The following is a 22981-nucleotide window of genomic DNA, read 5'->3' on the forward strand; positions in this document are numbered from 1 at the left end:
CCAGTCCCCAGGCAAAAGGGGAGGGAACATTGCTTACACACAGACAGCACAATTCAGTTATTCCCAGGGGGACAGTGAATGTCCAGACAGAAAGGAGAGGCAGGGAGCAAACAGAGGGGTGAAAGCAGGTGGTGGTTGACCACCTGAGGAACCTGAATGCATGTGAGCCTATGGAACCTGATGAGATGCATCCCAGAGTCCTGAGGGAACTGGTTGATGTCGTTGCCAAGCCACTCTGCATGACATTTGAAAAGTCATGGCAGTCAGAAGTCATCCCTAGTGACTGGGAAAAGGGAAACATTGCACCCATTTTTAAAGAGAGTAGAAAGGAGGACCCCAAGAACTACTGACCTGTCAGCCTTGCCTCTGTGCCCGAGAAGATCATGGAACAGATTTTCCTAGAAGCCACGCAGAGGCACATGGAGAACAGGGAGGTGACTTGAGACAGTCAGCACGGTTTCACCAAGGGCAAGTCCTGCCTGACTAACCCAGTGTCCTTCTGTGATAGAGTGACTGCACCAGTGGACAAGGAAAAAGCTATGGATGTGATCTATCTGGACTGCTGTAAGGCCTTTGACACGGTCCTCCATAACATCCTTCTCAACCAATTTGGAGAGAGAAGGATTTGATGGATTGACTGTTTGGTGGATAAGGAATTGGTTGGATGACTGCACCCAGAGGGCAGCAGTCAGCGGCTCAGTGTCCAGATGGAGATCAGTGATGCCTCGTGTCTCTCAGAAATCTGTATTGGGACCAGGGCTGTTTAGTATCCTCATCAATGACACAGTAGGATCAAGTGCACCCTCAGCATATTTGCAGATGACACCAAGCTGAGTGGTGCAGTTGACAACCCTGAGGGACAGGATGCTATCCAGAGGTGTGGGCCCATAGAAGGAAGAAAATTTTTACAATGAGGGTGGTGAGGCACTGGCACAGGTTTCCCAGAGAGGTTGTGGCTGCCCCATCCCTGGAAACATTCAAGACCAGGTTGGATGGGGCTCTGAGCAACCTGGTTGAAACAAGGATGTCCCTGCTCAATGCAAGGGGGTTGGACTGGATGAGTTTTAAAGGTCCTTTCCAATCCAAGCAGTTCTAGGATTCCATACTCTTGATCGTACATCATGTTCCTGCAACACCAATGACTGTCAGTAGAAGATGCTTTCCCACGTGGAAATAAAGAAACCAAAGTAGAAACCCAGAACACATCTGCCCAGAACACTTTTGAATGTATTGAAGGAGGGAGCCTGCTAAGCACCAGCATGAAGAGGAGCATGGACTCTCCCCAGCTGCAGCCACCTTTAAGGATGGTCCAGTGGGGCCCTCTCCAGCTCTGGCCCGTGGAGCTCCAGACATCCCTGCAGATCCCCATGGGAAGGCATCGTGCTTCCTAGCTACTTAACTGCACTCCACAGAGGACTTCACCAGCATATTCTCAGAAGCTAGTGGCTAGGGAACCAGCAAGCAACCCCACAGGTGCTCAGAGGCATGGTGGATGCCCTTTGAAAGACTGCCTGGGCTACCTGCACGCTGGAGGAGGAGAGGGGCAGGGGAAGAGCAGGACAGCCAGCCACCTGCTGCTCAGCCACATGCTCAAAGCCACACGCTCCTTGCCAGCCTCCCTGACGCACCCCTGAGGGGCTGCAAGGCTCGCAGAGCTCCCCTCAGAGAGCTTGTCCGCCCCGTGCGCAGCTACGGCAGCCGAGGCCCCTCTCCTCCTCCTCCTCATACCACACTCGGTGGCAGTGCCCAACCTGCCAAGCACAGCATCTCCACAGCCCTGGCACTCCACCCAGGGGCTTCCCTGCTCTCTGGCATCACAGCATCTCCACAGGTCCCTGGCACCAACCCCACGCACCAACACACGGTCACTCCAACAGCCCACGCAACACAGGAGGGCACAATGGTGAACGTGCAGCTTGCGAGGCCTTTGTGTGTTTGAGCCACGTGCAGGAGCTCGCAGGCTCTGAATGGTAACAGGACGTCCTGTGTGAGAAGGGAGCGTGCAAGAAAGACATCCTGACACCACAAGCCCGGAGCAAACACCTGACTCAACTATGGGGCAGAGGAGCAAGGAGGGGGAAGCATGGCAGGATTTTCCAGCTCCAGGGCTTCTGCCCATTGTGCTTTTGTACACATTTTCCAGCTCCTGAGCAGACACAGGCACAGAAAGGAGGTGCTCCTGCCATCAGCACTGCCATCCCTTTCTCCTCCTGCAAAGTCTTCCTGGACAAGTTTCCCTGTGCTGCGGGGAGGACCCAGCCGCAACGGCAGACACCGGGCTCACTGGCGCTCGCTCCCTCTTGATTTACAGAGCTTCCCCGCTAGCAGCTGCATTGCAGATGAACCCTCTTAAAGTGGACATGCAGCGAACGAGACAGGAGGGAACGAAGCTGCTCCGGAGGTGACGCAGCCGCACGAGCAGCCTCCCCGCCACACACACACGCACGACTGCAGCCCATGCAGGAACTCCAGCAGCTCTGTCCCGATCCCACTATGCACAGAGGGTCCTGGAGTGCACGGCTTAACAGAGAGAAATCCCACCAAGTGAGCTCATTTCTGGACACGAGCTCCTCTCTTCCCCTCATCAACTGATCCCATCAGGTGCTGGCAGAGTCGGATGAACCAATTGAATAAATATCGGGCTACAGCTGGTTAGCAGACAAGGTAAGAGCGTGGCAGGGAGGCAAGTGCTAGCAGTGCCAAGTCACTGCAGTGTAGGATCCAGGAATTCAGAAGTGCAAAGGAAAGAGTATTAATTCCTTCAGCTCAGTGGAGCTGTGTGTTTCCTCGTTCCCAAGGCAGCCCCCTCCCAGATCAGTTCACCACATCAGTGAGACCTGACCTTTGTTTCCAAGACCAGGAAGCAGTTTAAGTTGTGTTTTTCAAATGTGAAAAAGAACTTCAGCAATCACTATTTAATGTTTCAGCAGGGAGATGAGCACAGGAAAGCCAAGAAACTTCTTGACCACTTGTGAGCTGGTGGGAGGGAAAGGTTTTTAAATTCACTTTCAGGACTAATGAAGAAACTGCAGAGACACACAGAGTTAAGGAGGCATGATGCGCTTCCTTAAAGCTGGGTAACCCACTCTGCAGCAGCACAAACTGCTGGCAGCAGCCACAGTCACCTGGGCTTGTCAGCAGTATTTGATAATGGTTATCAGTAAAAGCAAACTACCTGGTTCTTCTTTTTCCACATCTCTGATGCCAAACTTAGCTGTCTGGAGAAGACGAATAAGCACATTTATGAGAGCCTGACTCTCAGTGTGCTGCTGCAGAAGTCCTTCCACACAAAGGACGAGCTGATCGACACTTCACTCCTCTACATCATGCCTATTAAGTGCAAGAACAATTCGACAGAGAAGGCTGTGGACTGCTGCTCCACTCTGAGCAGGCAACACTGAAAACTTTAATCCAGGCAACCTCATAACCAGCAGTAGATGCAACACAATATCCTAATCTGCAGCCCTGACAGATTCTAGGCCAGATGACACACAAGGCAAACAAAAATGGGCAGAGCTGGAAGCCACTTTTCACTCCTGCAGTCCAGAAATCACAAATATTTAAAGTAACACAAGAGCTATGAATCACTACTTTAACTCGCACTGAAGATGTACATCCGTCATGATGGAGCTTTGTTTCTGCACTGGCACCAGTTATAAAATAAAGCTGCGCAACTTCAGCTCTTCTCATCTCTTCGACCCAATCTCAACGAGGACATTTGATACCCAAAGCTTATGTGGAGAGGCCCCAAGACAGGTAAAATTAAACTTAATAGCATGCCAGCTCTTTGGGCAAAGAACAGCAAGAGCTCCTACCTCGCATCACTAGGCTAAGCTCTCTTTTGGCCTCCAGGAACACACCTTCCAGCAAGAACCCGTGAGTTAAAGGCAGCATTGAAGACAATTCCTTCTTTCACAACTATTTTTGCCTCCCATTACCCTGGGTGATTTCTGGGCCCATCACCCATGATATGTTGCATGCTTGTACACAAGGGGGTAGGAGGGAAAAGAAAAAAACCCAAGATAGACATGTACCTTTCTAGAATGGCAGCTGCTCCATCAGGGTAGAAATGCTAAGTGTATTTGGCAGGTGCTGGGGACTGATACAAGAAGAGGTTTAACAACCTGGTTTCCCTACAGAAGCTTCCAGGGTGCCCATGCTATTGGAGATGTGCACCTAGAGAGTAGGTCCCAGAAAAAAGCTGGACTGTCCCCTCTGAAATCACATTTCCAGTCAGGTCTATGACATCTGGTCTCTGGCAACCAGCACAGAAGCAGGATCAGCACACACCTCTCATCTCCAGAGCTTCAGGGAACCTGACACATGGACTACATTCTGCTGTGCACACAGAGAGCCTCGCTCAACTGCAGAGCCCTCTGGAACATACAGCAGATTTGGAAAAAAGTAGCAGGTTTAGGAAATGATCTCCTTCGAGAGAGAAGTCAGGGTAAAATTCACCTTCTGAAACTATTTTGTACTCAGTCCTGCTTGTAAAAGACAACAACCCAGAGGAAGGAAAAAAAATGGTGCACTTGAGTTTAAGGATTTCAAGCTCTTTTCCCTCCTTTCTCCACCCCCACCCCCAACTTCTGGTTGTGTCAGACCACTTCTCCTTTTCTCACTGCTCCCCTGGGACTGGGAACACCCCCTCCTTGAACAGAGAGTTGCCTTCAACACCAGCACTCAAATCTCTCTTCCCACGGCAATCACTCACTGCAGACCAAAACAACAGGCATAGGGAGATGGCACAACAGCGACAGCAGATGAAGCACATCCAGATCTGGAGCTGCCCCACTAGACAGGCTGCAGCTACCCCAGCTAACTAAGGAGCTGGGAAGAGGAGTGAGAATGAGGGAAGGGAAAGGAAAGAATCCTTTCAACAAGCTTTCAGGAACTGTCTTTGGAGCCCCAGCATCCTTGTTCTCCCTTCATAGTCTGTATACACAGGGACTTCAAAAGCCACCTGGGATCTGGGCTAGTGATAAAGACTTGTGCCATTAATTTCTGTAGATATCAATGTCTCACTTCATAAATAAATGTTTAAAGCCGAAGAAGCCGTTCTAGAAAGGAACTGGTTTATTTACCACAACCCCATGTAGCTCAGCCTGCAGCCAAACATTTTATTGTGCACTGCTACTCAGACTTTTGCTGGGCACGACCGGGTAAGCCTTTCCTAAAGCAGCCTGCAGAGAGGTACCATGATAACAGGTAGTCCTGCAAACAACCTTTTGGGCTATGAGGCACTGAGGGGAGAGACTACTCACCAGGTCCTCACTCCCCAGCCACCTGCAAATCACTAATTCTTTTAGGATCTGTTCTTCTAACAGCCAGCCTCTGCACAGGAGGCTGCAGCACCGGGCAGTGACAGGCCTGCCCCCAGGCCCTGGCATAGGGAACGCTGCTTGAGCTTCGCCTCTCACACACTACACGTCCACCACACCATCAGCTCCAATATGCAGGCACACGGCTGCAGGTCTGGGCAGAGAAAATGGCAGGGACAACAGCAGGTATGTGGGATCCAGACCAGGACCAGCCCGAATAGTGCTGGCATGACTGTGCATCAGACATTTCCAATGACAGCAGCCTTGTGTTATCAATAACTCTCATGTAGGCTTGTAAGCTTCATGTTCGATACTCTGAGACCTGCAGGCAACGCTGACACTTGGTTATTCACACCAACTCTGGTGCAGCAAAGCTCCAAGCAGACATCAGAGAACTGGAGTTATTTGTAAGTACAGGGAATAGAAACAAAGGCCAAAAAAAGAGACACCATCTTTTACCATTTCTTATATTTGATCGGCCCAAACAATGCCAATCCCACCAATGTACCCAGTGAAAGCAGGGGACATTCACCCTCTCTTCAAAGAGGGAATCTGCCTGAGCAGGAGTTCAGACTGGAAGAGGAATGCCAGCCCACGTTCCCCTCCCCATCCTAGTGCCTAGAGGAGCACGAGCCTGGTATTTCTCATAAGGATGCTGTCCTTTGTTACTACATCATCACCCGCTCTCCTTCTCCTCCCCTCCATTCCACCCTACGAGGAAGTTTAATCCTTTGGCTCACACACATCTCTTAAGTTTTTCAGTCCCAGTTTGCCACTGTCATCACAGCCACAGCCCCTGAGATAACACTGCCACAGCTCCCAGCCCCCTCTGCCATTCAGTCTTGGGAAGCCTGCAAAGAGCTGTGTCCATTCCCTGACTCATCTTGGTGGACTCCTTCCATCCCTAAAGATGGGTTTACACGGCGTTTGTTTTCTTTTTTAGTTAACCATGTCCTCAATCCCACCATGCCTGCTCTCTTCTGCGAGACCTTTCCCAGCCGAGACTCCAGCAGAATCACACCAACAGCCTTGCAAAGAGAGCTGCCATCCTTGCTGCCCTGGAGAAACAGGGTCTCGTGTTTAACAGCCAAGACCTCCCTGCTTTCCAGCAAAGGGAAGAGGCCAACTCGCACCTTCCTCAGAAGCACATCACCAACCCAGACGTGTCCCAGTGCCACCGCTAAGCAGGCTCCAGCCATGGGAATGACAAAAGCCCAGAGCCGCGAGTGCTCAACCATGGCTAACTCGAGATGAGAACCTTGGATGGAAGCAGCAGGACAGCGGGTCACCACTTCAGAGAGCTCTGTAACTCATGCTCAGGAACATAATGCCAAAGTGCTGAGAGTACAGTATCACATCTACACGCACATGCACACGCGCATTCCCTGAAAGGTCAGCACATCTACTCAACTCTCATCTCAGAGACGGAGAATTCTCCTTCAGACTCTGCCAGGAGCAGAGTGAGATGGAACACCAGAAGAACAGCCAGAGCTGTCTCCTCCTCTCCTGACCCCATCATAAGAAGGCAAGATACAGCATTAACCAGCTCTCCTTACACCTCTGAACTACTCTGAAACATCAGTAATCAGCCGCTCGCACCAACACCATCTTCCCCTGCTCATCTAAAAGGTGCAACGGGAATGCTGCAGTGTTCATGGAACAGGGCAGGGTAAAGCAGCATTACTTAAGGGATATTTTCAATCAAAGCATTAGAGAGAAATACAATTACATGTTAGAGTAACCGATCCACAAGAGACAAACAAACATTATAAACAAATTCAAAATTAAAACAGAAAGAAAGAGACCAGGAGAGTAACAGGTGGGAAAAGCTACAAGGAATCAAAAATCAAAGAGGAACTACAGCTGGTTAAGTTACAGCTTGACATTTCCTCCACACACTAAAAACCATCTAGTGAGCACCTCAACATTTTAAGTATGTATTAGCCCATAAGAAACCTCTGCTTCCCCCAAAGTGACTGCTCTGACTACTGACATCACTTTCGTTCCTGGTAAACATGTAGCGAGGTGAGATACTCCATATGCCTTTTAACAACATGGAAGGTTTCTTTCCTATGCTGGCTTCCCAGTGCCAGCTACAATTGCCCTCTTTCCTTGGCCAACCCAGCAGCAGTACCTTGCTCTACAGTCACACACCAGGAAATGAACAGGTTTTGGTGAAGTTTGTTATCTTGGTGAAAATGAGGAGGTTTCAAGAACAGAGGAGAGGAAAAGAAATCCCTGAAACACCAAAGCAGGCGACCAGACAGAATTAATGAAAAGGAGGTGACGCCCTGTCTGTTGGGGTCATGATGCAGAGAAATGGTGCTAAGGTGGAGAGAATCTTTTATATTAGCTTGCTTTCCTTTTAAAAATTGTCTTCGCTTAATCTGCAGGGCCTAATAAAATACTTAGAGCGCATGGAACGGAAGAAAGAGATTGCCCCAGCCTGCTCTTAATAGCGGTGTTCACCAACCGTTTTGGGAGAAGCGCTCTTCAGAAATGTCTTTGTGACCCATACATGAGTCGTCCCCTGGCAGTGATTGTTTGGGCAACATCCAGAGAAGGATTAAATTTGGAGGCAGTGAAATTTCCACCCCAAAACCAACAAAAAAACCCCATAGCTTTTGCACTGGATCCTTCTTACAAGAAATCCAAGCTCTCCCCACCCCAAATATCTGTGCTGTGCTCAGCATCCCACTCTTCACTGGAGGGACACCTGGAAATGATTTCAGTCATGGCTCGCTGATCAGAGTAAATGCTCCAGAGCCCAGGGCTTTGGGACACGTGCAGGAGTTAGTCTAATGACATCCCTGCCGCACACAAATCCAGTTTATATTGGGAAAACAAGAAACCCGATTCCCTTGCCAAGCCCCTTCTCCAACCTCACGCGGAGGCAGCAGGAACTCCTGCCCAATCTGTGTGCCCGCTGCCCCCCCTCCTCATTGTTAATGCCGGAAATTTAATACTCAATGTGACCACTGAGGAGACAGACACGAGCTGAAATCCTGTCTGCTCTGTTCCAGCTCCTTTATAAAATATACAGTGTAAGCTGAGAGGCAACCTGGGGTAACCCCAGCCAGCACGGACACCCACAGTGAGAGGAAGCCAGCTCCTGGCTATAACGAGCCACAGCAGAGGCATGGCTTCCACCACTCGCCACTACGCCAATCTCTGCCAGCTCTCATGCCAGGGTGCTCTCCCACCCGTGTGTAGGGGCAGGCAAAAGGCCAGGCTGATCCCAGCAGCCCCCCAAGCTCCCAGCACCAACTTCACCTCCAAGGTCAGGGTCTCTTTTATGCTCACCAGTGGAATTTCCCTCAGTGACACCCACCGTGCAAGCCCCGCTTCCCCTCAGCAGGGCTGCAGGCGGCGGTGGGAGGCAGTGGGCCGCAGGTTCTGACATCAGCCCCTACCACCCCTCACCGCATGCGTGTGCCCTGGGCTGCGAAGCAGAGAGTTCGGCCACTCGCCATCCACCCCACCAGCCACTCCTCCCCTGCAGCTCCTGGCGTTCACCCCGACAGGCAGCCCTATCCCAGCACCCAACCATGCATATATGGACCTCCAACTCCCACCACTGCAGCTGATGACGCTCCCTAATCGCAGCATCCCTCCAACTCCTCGCGGTGCTGAGCGGAGCAGGAGCTGGGCCACAGGGAAGCTCTCCCCACCCAGCCCGAGGCCCACCCTGCAGGAAGGGCAGCTTCTCTCCCACACCAAGTGACCAGACCTGATTTGGCTGCTCAGGGAGTACAGCTGAGCAGAGGCAGTTTGATTTGCCGTCCTCTGCAAGAAAGGACATTTGTCCCCAGCTTACAAACATGGGCACACGCAGAGGACGCTTATTCCAGGACACTTCCGTCTGGGTTCGGATTTGCGCTCCAGCCATCTGTGCCCAGCATGCTGGGCTTTCCCTGCTCCCAGGGAGCTGGTCTGCCAGGCTGCAGTGCACACCGCTGCCCGCCTCGCCTGCCGGCAGGTGTGTGCTTGTAGCCCACAGGGGACGAAACGTGGTACTGTGAGCAGTCCAAGAGAGCCCAGCTGAAACACCAGCTCAGAACATCTACGAAGCAGAGCAAGTCAGAGGCTAGGGACTGGTGCTGCCCAGCTTCCTCTGCAGCATTCAAGCTCAGTGTTTGTGTCCAGGGAAACTATCACCGACACCTCCAACAAACCACTCCGTAAAGGCCAAATCAGCAACCACCACAGAACTGAAAGCCAGGACAAGAAGTGTATGAAAAGCAGCTGGGTCAGAAGTGTAGAGAGAAAGCTCTTCTCCCGTTGGGGTTTGATACACAGAAGTAATTCCTTGCCGCTCCCACAATCCACATAGTCTCCTACAGGAAAAACAGCACTAGGTAGACAGCAAATTTTGATCTCATTGAAACATTTTAAAAGACAGAGAGCAGGGAGAGAATTCACCTCTCTATTCCACAGGTAAGCACAGAGCAATAGTAAGGAGAGAGCAGCTGTGAGGTCTAACTTCCACAGCATTGTTTCATCAAGAAAAGTTACTTGCAAGAACTGGAAGATACAGATCTTCAGCAAACAAAAATTAGCAGTAGATGTAATGCATAGAGATTTCTGTCCCTCACCTGATAAACAGGACCCAAAATCCTACACATAGTGGTGGGATCACTACATCCTACTTGATATAAACAACAGCCTAAAACTCATCACAGGACAGAGCTCTGCCCACCTTTTTCCAATACAGGACTATCTCTTAAAGCACAAGCTGGAGAGCCAAATCCTGGATATTTCCCTACCGCTACAAAAGCTCCTGCTTCTCCCTTGATCCTTTTGATCACTGCAAGCAATTTCACTCTATTTGAACGTCCCTGCTGCCCAAGAACTGAAGCTCTACTTTCTACGAATTTTCATGTTCAAAAAGTACTCTGGTGACGCCCACGAGACAGCTTCCAAAAAATTACTGTTATTAGGTCCCTCTGCCCGTAGCTCTGCTAAAAGCCTGCGCACTCAATCCCACAGGAATTTCAGATGACTGAAGCATTGTATTTCCCTCGTGTGTAATAACCACCGCTCTTATGTGCCAGCTGAACGCTGATTCAGGTGAAGGCTGCCTCCCCTCCCTTTCCACAAGCATCTGGCCCCTATCTAATGTCAAAGTTCTTGGCATAGTCTTCACTGGGCAGCCCTTAGCATTAACACAATACGAATGATAGCAAATACTCACTAAAGCTGAAATATGAATTTTAATCTAGCCCAGCTCTTACTGACAGGACATATTAAAAACGAGACAGAAAAGGCATCCAAAAATCACAGACAACAGATAAACAAAAGACTCTCCTCATCTGACTGTGTATTTTACAAGAGTGAAGGTTACCAGACGGAGGTTGACAGGGCCACCTTTCACAAATGCCAGTACCACATTCACTCTCCTTGCTTCCACAGAAGCCCCGTAACAGCACCATGCCTCTTCAACTCTCTACTGCTTCAACAGAACAGTTTGATAAACACACCAAGTAATACAGAACCCTTTAACTGCCTACAATTCACCCTGAAGTGTTCCTCTTCCTCCTTTTCAGCTACGTACACAAGCCATTCAGCACTTCCCAGTGAGCTATCTAGTGGTTCTTCATAGAGAGTCTTGAAAAACAGAAGTAACAAGGGCAGGAGAGCAAGACTTTATTACAACTTCCCTGGACGCAATCGCGGGAAGCGCTACAGCAGGCAAAACTCCTGGGAAGCAGCAATGGGCCATACACACTTCTCAGCAGTGACAAGATGCTGGCTCTTGGAGCAGCAGGGTGTCTGTCTGGGTTCTAACTGCCGCAGAAGGCACAAAACGTTAAAGGCAGCTACGCTAGAGTTGGAGTGGGACTGTGTCCCCATATGAGGCAATATTCTGGTGCTGTGACCAAGTCTAGAAGAAAGCCAAGGTGGAGGGCAGGTCCTGAGGGTGGGTTAACCTGTGCAGGCACACAGCTGGGTGCGCAGGAGAGTCCATCTGTCCATACTGCCGGACAGACACACGGGCTCCCTAGAGAGACGGGCCAGCTCCGGGAAAGGAAGCATCAGGCGGCGCACATCCAGGATACTGCAGAATTAACACAGTAATTCTCCTCCTCGGGGAGGCAGATTTCTAAAATGCTTTTCTCCAAGACTTGAATTTTCAGGTTGCTGAATCAAATCTCCCTAATCGCTGATTTACAGTTGCAATGCCTGAACAGCACACGTTTTCCCCTCGGTGCTTTAAAGACCTATGCCAAGGTGAACTCACTAAGTTCCTATTGAAACCTTCGGATCCTTTTCGTACCAGCCACTGGAGCTACCAGCAAACACAGCTGGATAACTGAGGAAGCTATACATTCAGCTGAAGTCACCATTCACTTTCCACTGTAACTGCAGATTCTTCAGTCCTCAGATAAGACTTGAATGAAACCTGATCAGTTCTTTGTTTCTGATATTCTTCTTCACCAGCAGAACCATCTATCTCCTTCCCTGGCTCTCCCTACCCTCGCCCTTCACCTAACAGATACCTTTGTAAGTCAATCACTGCCTGCTGCCTCAAGGACCAGGCCAGTATCCTCAATTTATTTTACTTATAGGAAGATATGAAACCTTGAAAATAAGCAGAACATCAAAACACAGCCTCTATTCACCCATACTTACTTTTCCTACTTGCTGGGTCATAAAACTGTAATCACCTTAATATTAAAAACAATTAGAAGCTACATATTGCTCCCTACATAACTCATTAGGTGCCCAAATGCTTACAAACTGACTCAATTGGTTCTTCGGCTCCCTTTGGATTTCTGTTAATATGTTTCTGAATTTGGTTTGAACTCTGCTCACCCTGCAGTTTTCCCCATTTTTCTTGTCTCCAGAGCTAACTTCAGTACCGTCTCCCTCGTAAAGAAACAGCTTCTCATCTGCGATCAGTTTATCAAGCTGCCCCCTCCCTTCTCTAAGCAAGCTTGTGTCCAGCAGCACCCAAAAAGATGTCTTACCTGAGGTCAGTTTTCACTACAGGATGGATGGGGAACCCTGTTGGGTGAACACTGCATTAATGGCTGTCAGCAAAGCCAAGCCACCCTTCTAACCAACCCCATATTCAGCTGAACTCAACTTGCAACTGAAGATATAGGATATCCCACCTACATCAGTGGGCACTGTCACCTGGCTGTGGAGGAGACACTAGCTCTCACAGGACCTGTAGCCACCTCCTAAGGAACCTTGGGCTCCATCGGCTGGTCCTCAGAACGACCCCACTCGGGTCAGACACCGAAACAACACATTATCACATAGGATTACTGCTGCATGGCAAGGCAGGGGGCAGGGAATCAGCATTCACGGCACAGCATCTACTCCTGACACTGCTGCTCCATGCAAACCACAGTACATAGAAATTTTTCCCCATTCTTTGAGCTGTCTTCTGCTCCTATCATGGCATTTAATATTGCAACAAAAAAGAGAATATATATTCTCTTTTTCTCTTTTATAGAGATTAGGTAAAACATTCCTCACTTCTAAATCATTTATCAAGATCATTTGCCTCCTCCTCCTCCTGCTTTTTTTCATTCCTCAGACAACTCCCGCACTAAGCCATACACTCAACTAGCGACACAGTCAAGGCCCTAATACATTAACTCTGTCAAATCTGAACAGCCTCTAAGGACTTAGATCTTGTCTCGTTCACCTCTTCTGGAAACAGTTGCCTCTGGCATCTCAACTTGTTGCAGTCTCTGCTTTCAGCAGCTTTTATTGCAGCTCAGTTTCTCTCCTTCTCCCCTCCACCTACCCCACCCGCAAAGCGACTTTAATCCCTGGAAAGGATTTCGTGCACGCTAGAAGATGCACGTTCCCTGCATGCTATAAGGTGAGCTGCCCTTTCTACATGCGCGCATCACTGGAAAACAGAAGGCTAACAGTCTGGGGGAAGAGTGAAGATTTGTTCTTTTTTTATAAGCTTAGAGCCGTATTTAAAGTTTTGGAAGCCCCCAGGACTAAGAAAGAAAAAAAATACTTGTACTTATTTGATGAGAAGTCGAATTCACTAGATTTCTCCATCCAACCTACCTCTGCCTTTGAAGGCAAAGATGCTCATTTCCAAACACACCACGTCTAACTCTAGCGTGAAAGGAGCAAGGCATACAGCATCTATCCTTCAACAAAAATAATCACTTCTGCTCTGGTAAGACAGATCTCCTAGGTGGAAAAGACATTCAGTAAAATCGGTCTCCAACACTTCTCTTTATTACGAGTGATCGGTACAGACACGCGTAGATAAATCTTCTATAAACACACCTCAAGCTCAGCTTGCAGAAGAAAGACCTCAAAAAGAAAAAAGGCAACGCCACTGCACCGTGTATCCATTTTCAGACACAGAAATTCTTGTGCCACACTATACTACCTCCTTTCAATCTCATCTTTGCCACACAAGTCAACTATTTTGTAATGCTGAAATAACGACAGAGACAAGCAACTTCAGACCCATTACACTTATTACAGCTTTAACTCCAGTGAAGTGTTTTCTGTTAACAAAAGGAAGACAACACTAACCTCTGGCTGACAGCTTTTTGGTGTTGATGATTTTTGCAGCATATTCCTGTGACGAACTTTTCTTCACACATCTGCGGACCACAGAGAAGGCTCCCCTAGAAGGAAAACAAAGAGGATAGGAGCTATGAAACTGAGAACACAATAGTAGCAGTTTCTATCCCCAGAGCGGAGCAGATTTAGGATAGGGCAGAAGACAGACAGAGGAGGGAAACAACACATAAGAATCTGATGACGAGAGTGTGCTGTTAGGCTGGCAAACAAAACCTAGTCTCTACTGTTCTCCAGCCCCCTGAAGACCCCTTGAGCTCCTCACAGACAGCACAGTGAGACCAGCACACTGTGCAGGGAGAGGGAGACCATACGTGCGCAGAAATAGGACATGAAGGGATTGGTGAATGGGAGACAAGCAACCCAGAGCAACACTGCAAATGCTAACTGCTAAGTCCATCTCCCAAAGACAGTTACATCAGACAACCAGGACTCACTGCTGCTACATTCAAGTGCTAGCTCGGTCATGAAATTGCTGCAACACTTTGCAGAAGTCACTAGTTCTCCTACATCTCTCTAACTGCCTGCAAAGCGGCAGTAAGTATATGCCAGTGCTGAAGTGAGGAGGAAGCTATGAGGCTTTGGGCTCAGGCTGGAACTACTGATATTATTACAACTGTTCCAAAAAGCCACTTGGAGGAGAGATCTGAGCGAGAGGGAAGGATTTCTGTGAAGAAACAAAGAGTTAAACAGAGACCAAGGTGAAAAGAGAGGGACTAAAAATCTACAAGACCACACAGATAAGTGTTTGAAAACATTCCTTTCTTTTCTTAAAAAAAAAACCAAAAAAACAACAAAACAGGGTGGGAAAAGCATAACAACTGCCTTTACAGGAAAGATCTGAAAAGGGGAAGAGGACAAATCCAAGAGAACTGGCAGAAAAATTCCAAGACCTTCATCCCAGGAACACAAACCCGTGTCTGCGGACAAACGTACATCTTTAAAGTATAAGAGAGGGGAAGAGAAGCTGCACAAGGGCCCCGCAAGACAGCCCGACAGAGACTAAAATAGCTCGAATCCTCAGGATACTGCAGAGTCCTGCCTTTTTCTCCCCTTCCTCAACCTCCACGTACAAACCAATGAGCAGCAAGGTGAGCGGCGGCGCTGGGGCCCCGGCTCGGCGACACGGAGCTGCAGTGGCGCGGGGAGGGACGGGGACGCGGGGCCGGGGACAGGGGATGCAGCGGAGCCCGAACGTTGGCGCAGGGAGGGGGGGACAGCGGCAGGCAGCCCCAAAAGCCCTGGGATGGGGGCGCGGGGCCGGGGAGAGGGGACGCGGCAGCGCCCGGCAGGTGGTGCAGGAGGGAGGGGAGAGCGGCCGCCCCCGGGAAGCGGCGTCCCCATAACCCCGGCCCCTGCAAAGCCCCGTCCGGGTGCAGCAGCAGCGCTGCCGATGCGGAGAGACCCAGGGAGAAGCGGCACCTGGTCCCTTCCCGGGGACAAGGAAGCGGGGACAGAGCGCGGCGGGGACGGAGCCGCGTCCCAGCGCGGGGCCGGCTGGACGCAAGGGCAGCGAGCGGGGAGGAGGCGGCAGCCGCTCCTGGGGAGGGCACGGGGGGACGGGAAGTCCCGGGGCGCAACAGGAGGCTGCGGGGACGCCCGGGAGCACAGGGACACGCTTCCCTGCAGCCGCCGCGGCGGACGCGGGGCTGCGAGAGCGGGATCGCGGCTCGGCGGCTGATCCCGCCGCGGCTCCCGGGAGCCGGAACGCCGGCTCCGGGCGGCAGGCAGCGGGGCTGCGGGGCTCGGGGGCTGCGGGTGCGCGGCGCGGGTCCGTACTTGCCGAGCTCCTCGTAGAGCTGGTACTCGTCGGTGAAGCGCGTGCAGGTGGCGGTGGTGGCCATGTCGCGGCTGGGGCACGGGCGGGAGGGCTCCCCCCGCGCCCGGCTCGGCGCTCGCCGTGCACAGTCACCGCTCCGCCGGGGCGGGGAAGGGGCCGAGCCCGCCCGGCACCGCGAGAACTGGCTCGCCGACTCCCCCGCCCCGCGCCCGCCCGGGCACCGCGGGAGGGGAGGGGAGGGAGGGGAGGGGCGGGGGCCGGGACGGCGACGCCCTCGCACCGGGAGCGCCCGCGGGGCCGGGGAGGGCGGGGGGCGGCGAGAGGAGCGGGGCGGAACGGGAACGGGGACGGGGGAGAGGGGGGAGCGGGGCCGCAGCGCCCGGGGCGGGGAGAGCGGCGGCCGCATAAACTTCCTGCGGTAGCTGGGGAGGTGGGGGAGGGGGGGAAGGAGAAGAGGAGGAGGAAGAAGAGGACGAAGAGGAGGAGGAGGAAGAGGAGGAGGAGGAAGAAGAAGAAGAAGAAGGGGAGGAAGAAGAAGAAGGAGAGGAAGAAGATGAGGAGGAGGAAGAAGAGTATGAAGAAGAAGAGGAGAAAGAAGAAGAAAAGGAGGAAGAAGAAGAAGAGGACAAAGAAGAAGAGAAGAAGAAGAAGAGGAGGAGGAGGAAAAAGAGGAGGGTGACAAGAAGAGGATGAAGAGAAGGAGGACGAAGAAGAAGGAGAGGAAGAAGAAGAGGAGGAGGAAGAAGAGAAGGAGGAGGAGGAAGAAGAAGCAGCTCCCAGTGCTGCCACTTGTCCCGCTGCGGCCTGAGGCCCCTAGAGCCCCATGTTGCCCCCGCCAGACAGGAGCGCAGCCCCCAACCCTTCTGCTCCCCGTCGGAGCTGTGCCCCTCACTCCCATCCCTGCTCGCCCTGGGGTGCAAGTGGCCATGGCCCCTCTGCTGCATGGGCAGGGCAGTGGCATGGATGTCCTTGCTTTGCCAGGGAAGGGGACCCCAGGTTCACACACGGGTGTGTGCTGTCCGCAGGGCCTCCATAAGCACGTTTATTTTCACCTCTTACTGATGTGAGGCCGTCTGTGCCTGAACAAGTGCCAAATCTGCTTAATATGCAGATTTATATAGGACAGTCATGATCCAGCCAGAGAGGAGAGGACGGCTCCGGCCTCTCCGGTGTGGCTGGGAGCGTGAGCTGTGCTAAGAACACAGAGACAGATGAGCGTTCCATGAGCCAGGAACAGTATTAAACTGATCAGAAAATGAAAAGTGCAGTGTAAGTACCATGCGTTGTTGCTCTGTGACTGCAGTGCAAAGTTGTGTTATTCAATCACATGAAAGCAGTGACAGCAGCCACTGCTATGTCCTCTCTGCTCCCCATCTCTGGGTTAAACGCAGCTAGCCTGGTGCTGCAAAGTCTGCACCCAAGGGGTGCCGTGGGCAAAAATGCACCCAGCCTATGCAGAAAGGAGATAGCAAAAGTAGGGCAACATAACAGTACTGTAAGAACAAAGCAGTACTTCTCGAAGGTGATTACGAAACAACAGCGCTCTGCGTCTTACCCCATGCCAGCATTTAAACCTGGAAACCTGCTTACCCAGCAGAATCATTCAGAGAACCAATAAATGATCTATCCAACAGGTCCCAAACAGTGACTCTGCCTCCTACCGAGCTAAAGCTGCTCCAACAGCCTCCTTTGGTGGCCCACCAGTTTCTCTAACAGCCACAAAAACTGTAGGTGAAGAGGAAAGCAGCCTGACAAGCCACAGTCCTTACCAGCGATAACTCCAAACTAAGTGAGAGATACCAGGTGCGGTGGTGGGCAATGTTGCTGATACACAGCCTGCAGCTACAGTGCTGCAGTGCCCACACATCCACCATCCAACACGATGTGAGATGTTCTTCGTGCAGGAAAGGGGCCCTGTTAGGTTTGTGCTGTGGTTGCACTAAACAGCGTAGTCAAGATACATGCAACCCAGTCCCCTGTGTTAGAATGTATGGAGCAAATGGAACAGGACTCTCCGCTTTTTGTTCCTCAACAGACACCAAGGGTGGGTGTTTGAGACCAGATTTTAGCACACTGTGCTGAATGAGCAGCCAGCGGGAAAGAATGAGACGGTTGTGTTTGTCCTGGGTTCCTAAAAACCAGGGAGAGGTGATGAAGATGGAAAGGGGTACAAGCCACAACAAAAAAATACAGCAACAGGAGAGGTTTCCCTAAAGCTATGTGTGAAACTGAGTGAGATTCTGCAGCTGGAAACTGTTTTAACTGGACTCAAGGACTGTTCTGTGCCCTACACGAAGCACCCCATGATATTGAAGAAGCCTTGATTGCAGTGGTCTCATACATGAGGAATATAAAAGGAGGGAGTCAGGAAAGGAAGCTTCTCATCTTCAAGTGTTAGAAGGAAAAGTGAGGTCTGGAAAAGAGAAAGGGAACAGAGAAGCAAGTGTAGAGAGAAAAGCTAACCATGTGTTACGCATAGCGAGTGCTATAGAAACAGACTGCTAGCTGAGAAACTTGCGCTAAGCGAGAAGTGGGATATAAATTGAGTGACAGACTTGATTAAACCAAGTACTGAGTGGGAGACTAAATGATGGGAGTAGAGTTTTCAAAAGGAGTGCAGACAAAGTGAAGCAGGAGGAGGGGTGGCAATATGGATAAGAGAGTATTGTGTCAACAGAAAGAAATATTGATGTTCTGGCTGACATAGCAGTCTACTTGTGCTGAGAGTAAGACTGCAAATGGAGGTGAATCCTGAACGGTGTCTGCGTGGAGAGTGTTGTAGGGAGTAGGAAACATCTGAACAGTAAGAGATGGTTTTGAGAGAGCCTGTGTGCTTGTAATGGGAGATTCAGCTAATGACACTAGGTGAGATTCTGACCTTCGTTACCCAGGAGTGAAATCGGGAAGCAATGCCTTACTTTCAGTCTTAGCCAGCTGAGATTTCCCATCAGCAGAGCAGCACTTCTGGTCTCTGTCCTTTGAAGCAGCACAGGTTGGCTTATACTGTATGCTGAACCGTCAGGGACCTGTCAGGGATTAATCTGATTTTAATAACTGGAGCTGAATAAGAGGTGCTAAAGAAAGTAAGTAAAATGCAAAGGATTTAACACAAAGCCCATGAGTGTAAGTGGACATTTCCTCTGATGTTAATGGACTTTGGATCAGGCCCCATCTATCTATGGAGCCCAAGGTCGGCTTTGGCATGTTGGAGAGTATCTGTGAGAAGGCAGCCACACAAAAGCATTGGTCTTCAGGGAAGCAGAGTGAAGAACAACAAGTTGTTCTGTGAACAACTTCAGTTCACAAAAACCAACTGGGATTCAGCCCCTTGTGGAAAACAGGAAGGGTACTGGGGAAGCTGCCCAGTGGTGTCTTTCCAGCAAGGCTGAATAAGCCACAGGGCAGCATGTGCCAAGCAGAGTGGCACTGGCTGGTGCCAGGTATGAGGAGAGGGCATTAGCAAAACTAAAGGCCCTGGGAAGGGTAAGAACAGGTGGAATTAGAAATCAGTCTGGAAGGGTGAAGGCAAGAAGCAAAAAGAAATAAGCAATTAACACAAGGAGTAGGCATGCTTTTTTTAAATAGACATTCTCTGGTTTTCTGCTGTTAACTCGGGGTCCCACAAAGAGTCAAGGCATTTTTCTTCCCCGTGCCTCTGCTGTCCAGTCAGTCTGTTTGGAGTGAGGAACTCAAGGTAGGTTTTACCAATCACAAGGCTTTTACAGGACATTAAATCCAACCTGCCCTGCTCGTCCGTAGGGCTTCCTGGCCCTACATCTTCCTTGCCCTTCTATCTTCAGCATAGAACCAAATGAAAATACAAAATAAAACACCTCTGCCCCTAGTATTGTGTGAAATATTGCATCATCTTAAAATGAGGAATTTTTTTAGCAGATGAAAGTGAACAAAGTGTTAAAATTCTCAAGAATTATTTTGCTTCAGGCTCCACAATGAAAAACGCAGTTTCCTAAATCAAGCACCATTTTATCATGGCTCCATGGGCTCACCGTTATGTACACAGAAAAAAACCTTATTTTCATAGGTGATTATTCGTGTTGACTATACAAGGCAAGATCTCTCAATATTTCTTTTACTTCAGAAATTGTTGAGTATCTGCCAGGACAATCAGGTTCCTTTGATGTGCCTGGTGGTTCTCTTCCCTCTCTCAGACTGAGGTCCTATTTGTTACGCCTGAAAAATCATGGTTCAAATGATCCTAAGTGGATTTGTAGATGTAGCTGATAAAAATCAAAAGCAACATGCATAGAAAGAAGGCTGGAAAGAGGGGAACTTTTTAGCGAGTCCATATAAAATTTATATTTGAAGTAAACGCTAGAGTTCCAGAGAGAAACAAACATTAAATTACCCTATTAGTACGGACTATTCAGCCATTCATCTAGTTTAGTGTCTTGTCTTCAACAGTGACCTGTTCCAGATGATAAATGTGAGGGAAGGGGGACAGGAGGGGATGAAATGAAGAAGGAGAAGGAGAAGGGGAAGGACTCAGAGCAGGCTAAGAGAGAGATCCATGTAACTATAATGCGCGTGCATGCTGTGTGCTACTCGATTAGAGAGTTCCTTTCCTCCTGACCCCAGGCTGATGATCAAAATATGCCCTGAAGCACAAGGATTGGTAGCCCTTGTAATTTTGATCCTAGCTTGTGTCAGTGCATATGCTGTTCTGTTTCATGTCAGTGCCTAATCCTTTTTGATACTTACTAAGCTATTTAAGTCAGTAATATCCCATGGCACTGAGTGTCGCATGTTAATTATATGGCTCATAAAACATATAACCTGATATCACTGCAAATTTGTTCTATTTTAATGTTGCTGAGTGCTCTCTCCCATCATGAGGCAGGGTCAGCAGGTATATCCAAATGGCCAGCTCTGTTCTGTACATGTCTGCTGAGGGTCACCAGCTCCAGGGGAGCTCAGCTTTCCGGCGCCTTATCCTGCCTTTACTGAGGGCTCAATATTGGCTTTATTGACTGGTTTCACAGCCTGTTTAGGATTGCTGCTCAAGGACACGTGATATGGGCAAAGCCAGGTGGAAGAAAACACATGGACAGTCTTGTAGAGCTGAGTACTTCACCCACAGACCCGTATGGAAGATCCTGCAGTAGCCTGGTCTTGTGTCTCATCTCATGATAATCCAAGTCTATCTAATACTGGCCTGATTCTACATTAGAAACCGAGTGAGCTCCAGAAGAGCAGTCTTCCCAGTCTCCTCTCTGCGCTGTAGAGACACTGCTAAACAGCTTCCAAATGCTGAGCTGCAGTGTCTGCTGGCTGCTCTCTTAACTGATCAGTTCCACAAAATACACTTTTATCATATCTAATCTATCCTTTGAAATGTATCAATAGGGCTCCAAAGAAAACTCATGTGAAGAAGACGGAAACCAGACAAATATTCTGAGCAGTGAGAACAATTTCCTCTACTTCTGTATCTATAGCAATATTAATAATACCATTTTCAAAAAATTTCAAGTTTTTATTCCTGTCTTCTTGAAACCGGACAATGTCAATTGTTCCTCAGGTGAAGAGCAGGGTTTCTCATCATTTGATAGAATCATAGAATCGTTTGGTTGGAAAAGACCCGTGAGATCATTGAGTCTAACCATGCCCATCACTACTGAACCATTTCCCTGAACACCTTGTCATCTTTTAAATCCCTCCAGAGATGGGGACTCAACTACTGCCCAGGGCAGCCTTTGCCAGTGCCATTTATATGGCAACAAGGTGCTGTTCCTTGAATGCTTCTAGTGATTATCCAGTATCAGTAGCTGGGATGTTAAAATCCCCCTCAGATGAACTTAGCCTCAAACTGTTCCATGTCTGTTGTCCCCCTTGGTGGGTGGATGGCAGGGAAACAGACCAGGTGAGCAGATCTGTGTCCATTGGCAGCAGTTTAACACTGTGTCTGGGTGGCTCTGCTGTCACTGAAGGGTTACTGTGCAGGTATACAGCAGTGGGGAAATGTTTTGAACAGCCATTTGAACGTGGCCATTGGGCTGGAATGTCCAGCGGCTATTTTAAGATTAACACTGTTTGTTTAAACAAGACTGTATGACTCAATTACTGTTACGTAAAAGGTGAAGACAGATCTGTCCCTATATCCCAGATATCGCCACCAACTTAAAATATGGTATAGTACTATACATTACTGATGATTGAATGATTACTGAAAACTGATGCCATACCCACGGTGCCCCTCAGCTTTAAATATGGTCTTTGTCCTGTAGAAGGCTAGTGCTGCAAAACAGATGAGAGATGGACAGTCCTGATGAACTGAATGCTGCCTTTCACAGGGTGAAGAAGAATATGCACAAGCAACTCACTCACTGCTGTGGGTCACCCGTAACCAAAAGGAATGAGAAATAAGCAGTTAGTTTGGTTTCTGTGGATCAGTCATTGCCATCTATTGCTCCTGCTAAAAAAAAAGACTTCCAGTTAGTGCCAGCTACAACAATATTTGCTTCTATGCTTTTTAAAATGGAGCACAGATCACTGGGAAAACCTCCAGTTTCACTCTCACCACTGAAGTCATGGGTACATTTGGCCATTACTAGCTCTGCTTGAATTCCACTCAAATTGAAGAGAACATTCATGGATCTCACTATCCAATCCCTTCTCCTGTCAGCTCAGCTGAATTTATGGGGAGATACTAAAGTTTTTCCATCAAGTTCTCTGTTAGGTCTTGATTTACACGGTTGTGGATTACTGTGCTGGAATAAGAGTACCAGGCACCAAACCTACACTGAAGTGCACACAGACACTTGAGATTGCAGAGAGACCAAATCGTTCCCTTGGGGAATTTGCTGTCATACAGTATCTCAAGAGATTGGTCTCAAACTGCAGTCTCTTCAGAACAAGGCATTTGTCTGCTCTTGTTTGGTAAAATACCGTGCATGTCTCGTAGCACATGATAGACTGATCAGCTCCAACTGCATCAGCTCTCAAATCAGAACACCCTACCAATTAAATGCCAAACCAACACAAGAGTTATTTAATGTTATCACAAAAAGAGAAAGCTATTAGAAAAATGTAGGGTTTTGTAGGGCAGAAGTCCTTTCAACTTAGGACTGAGGCAGGAAGGGTGTATTTTCACTTACAACGTCCACCATACAAGTACAGAGGAGTAGGTGCAGAAGCAATCAGTCCCCAAAGCATTTCACCATCACTTTCACCAGTGCTAAACTCTTAAATGTTAGCAGAAAATACTGGCTTTCATTTTTTTCATCTCTGAATCCTCCTGGTCCAGTGCTTCATCTCCTGAGTTTAAACAGTACTGTTTAAATATGACCTTGAC

At 49.3% G+C, this 22981-nt stretch overlaps 1 protein-coding gene across 17 annotated transcripts in view; it reads right to left on the reverse strand.

Annotated features, from left to right (window-relative positions):
• Positions 1–15861, reverse strand: part of CAMK2G (calcium/calmodulin dependent protein kinase II gamma) — a 112563-nt gene extending 96702 nt beyond the window's left edge. For 6 of the 17 annotated variants that reach the window (XM_069863692.1, XM_069863690.1, XM_069863698.1 and 3 more), the window contains exons 1-2: positions 15672–15859; positions 13845–13939 (exon numbers count right to left, since the gene is read on the reverse strand). In XM_069863692.1, coding sequence (XP_069719793.1) covers positions 13845–13939; positions 15672–15736 — 160 coding nt within the window. In that variant the 5' untranslated portion in view covers positions 15737–15859. Of the gene's footprint in view, positions 1–13844; positions 13940–15671 lie in introns of all 17 variants that reach the window. The other 11 variants (XM_069863685.1, XM_069863687.1, XM_069863684.1 and 8 more) reach the window with 3 other exon arrangements.
• Between the last annotated feature and the right edge of the window lie 7120 nt (positions 15862–22981).

The sequence above is a fragment of the Phaenicophaeus curvirostris genome, chromosome 9 (genome assembly GCF_032191515.1).
Source record: "Phaenicophaeus curvirostris isolate KB17595 chromosome 9, BPBGC_Pcur_1.0, whole genome shotgun sequence".
In the NCBI taxonomy this organism is placed as follows: domain Eukaryota; kingdom Metazoa; phylum Chordata; class Aves; order Cuculiformes; family Cuculidae; genus Phaenicophaeus; species Phaenicophaeus curvirostris.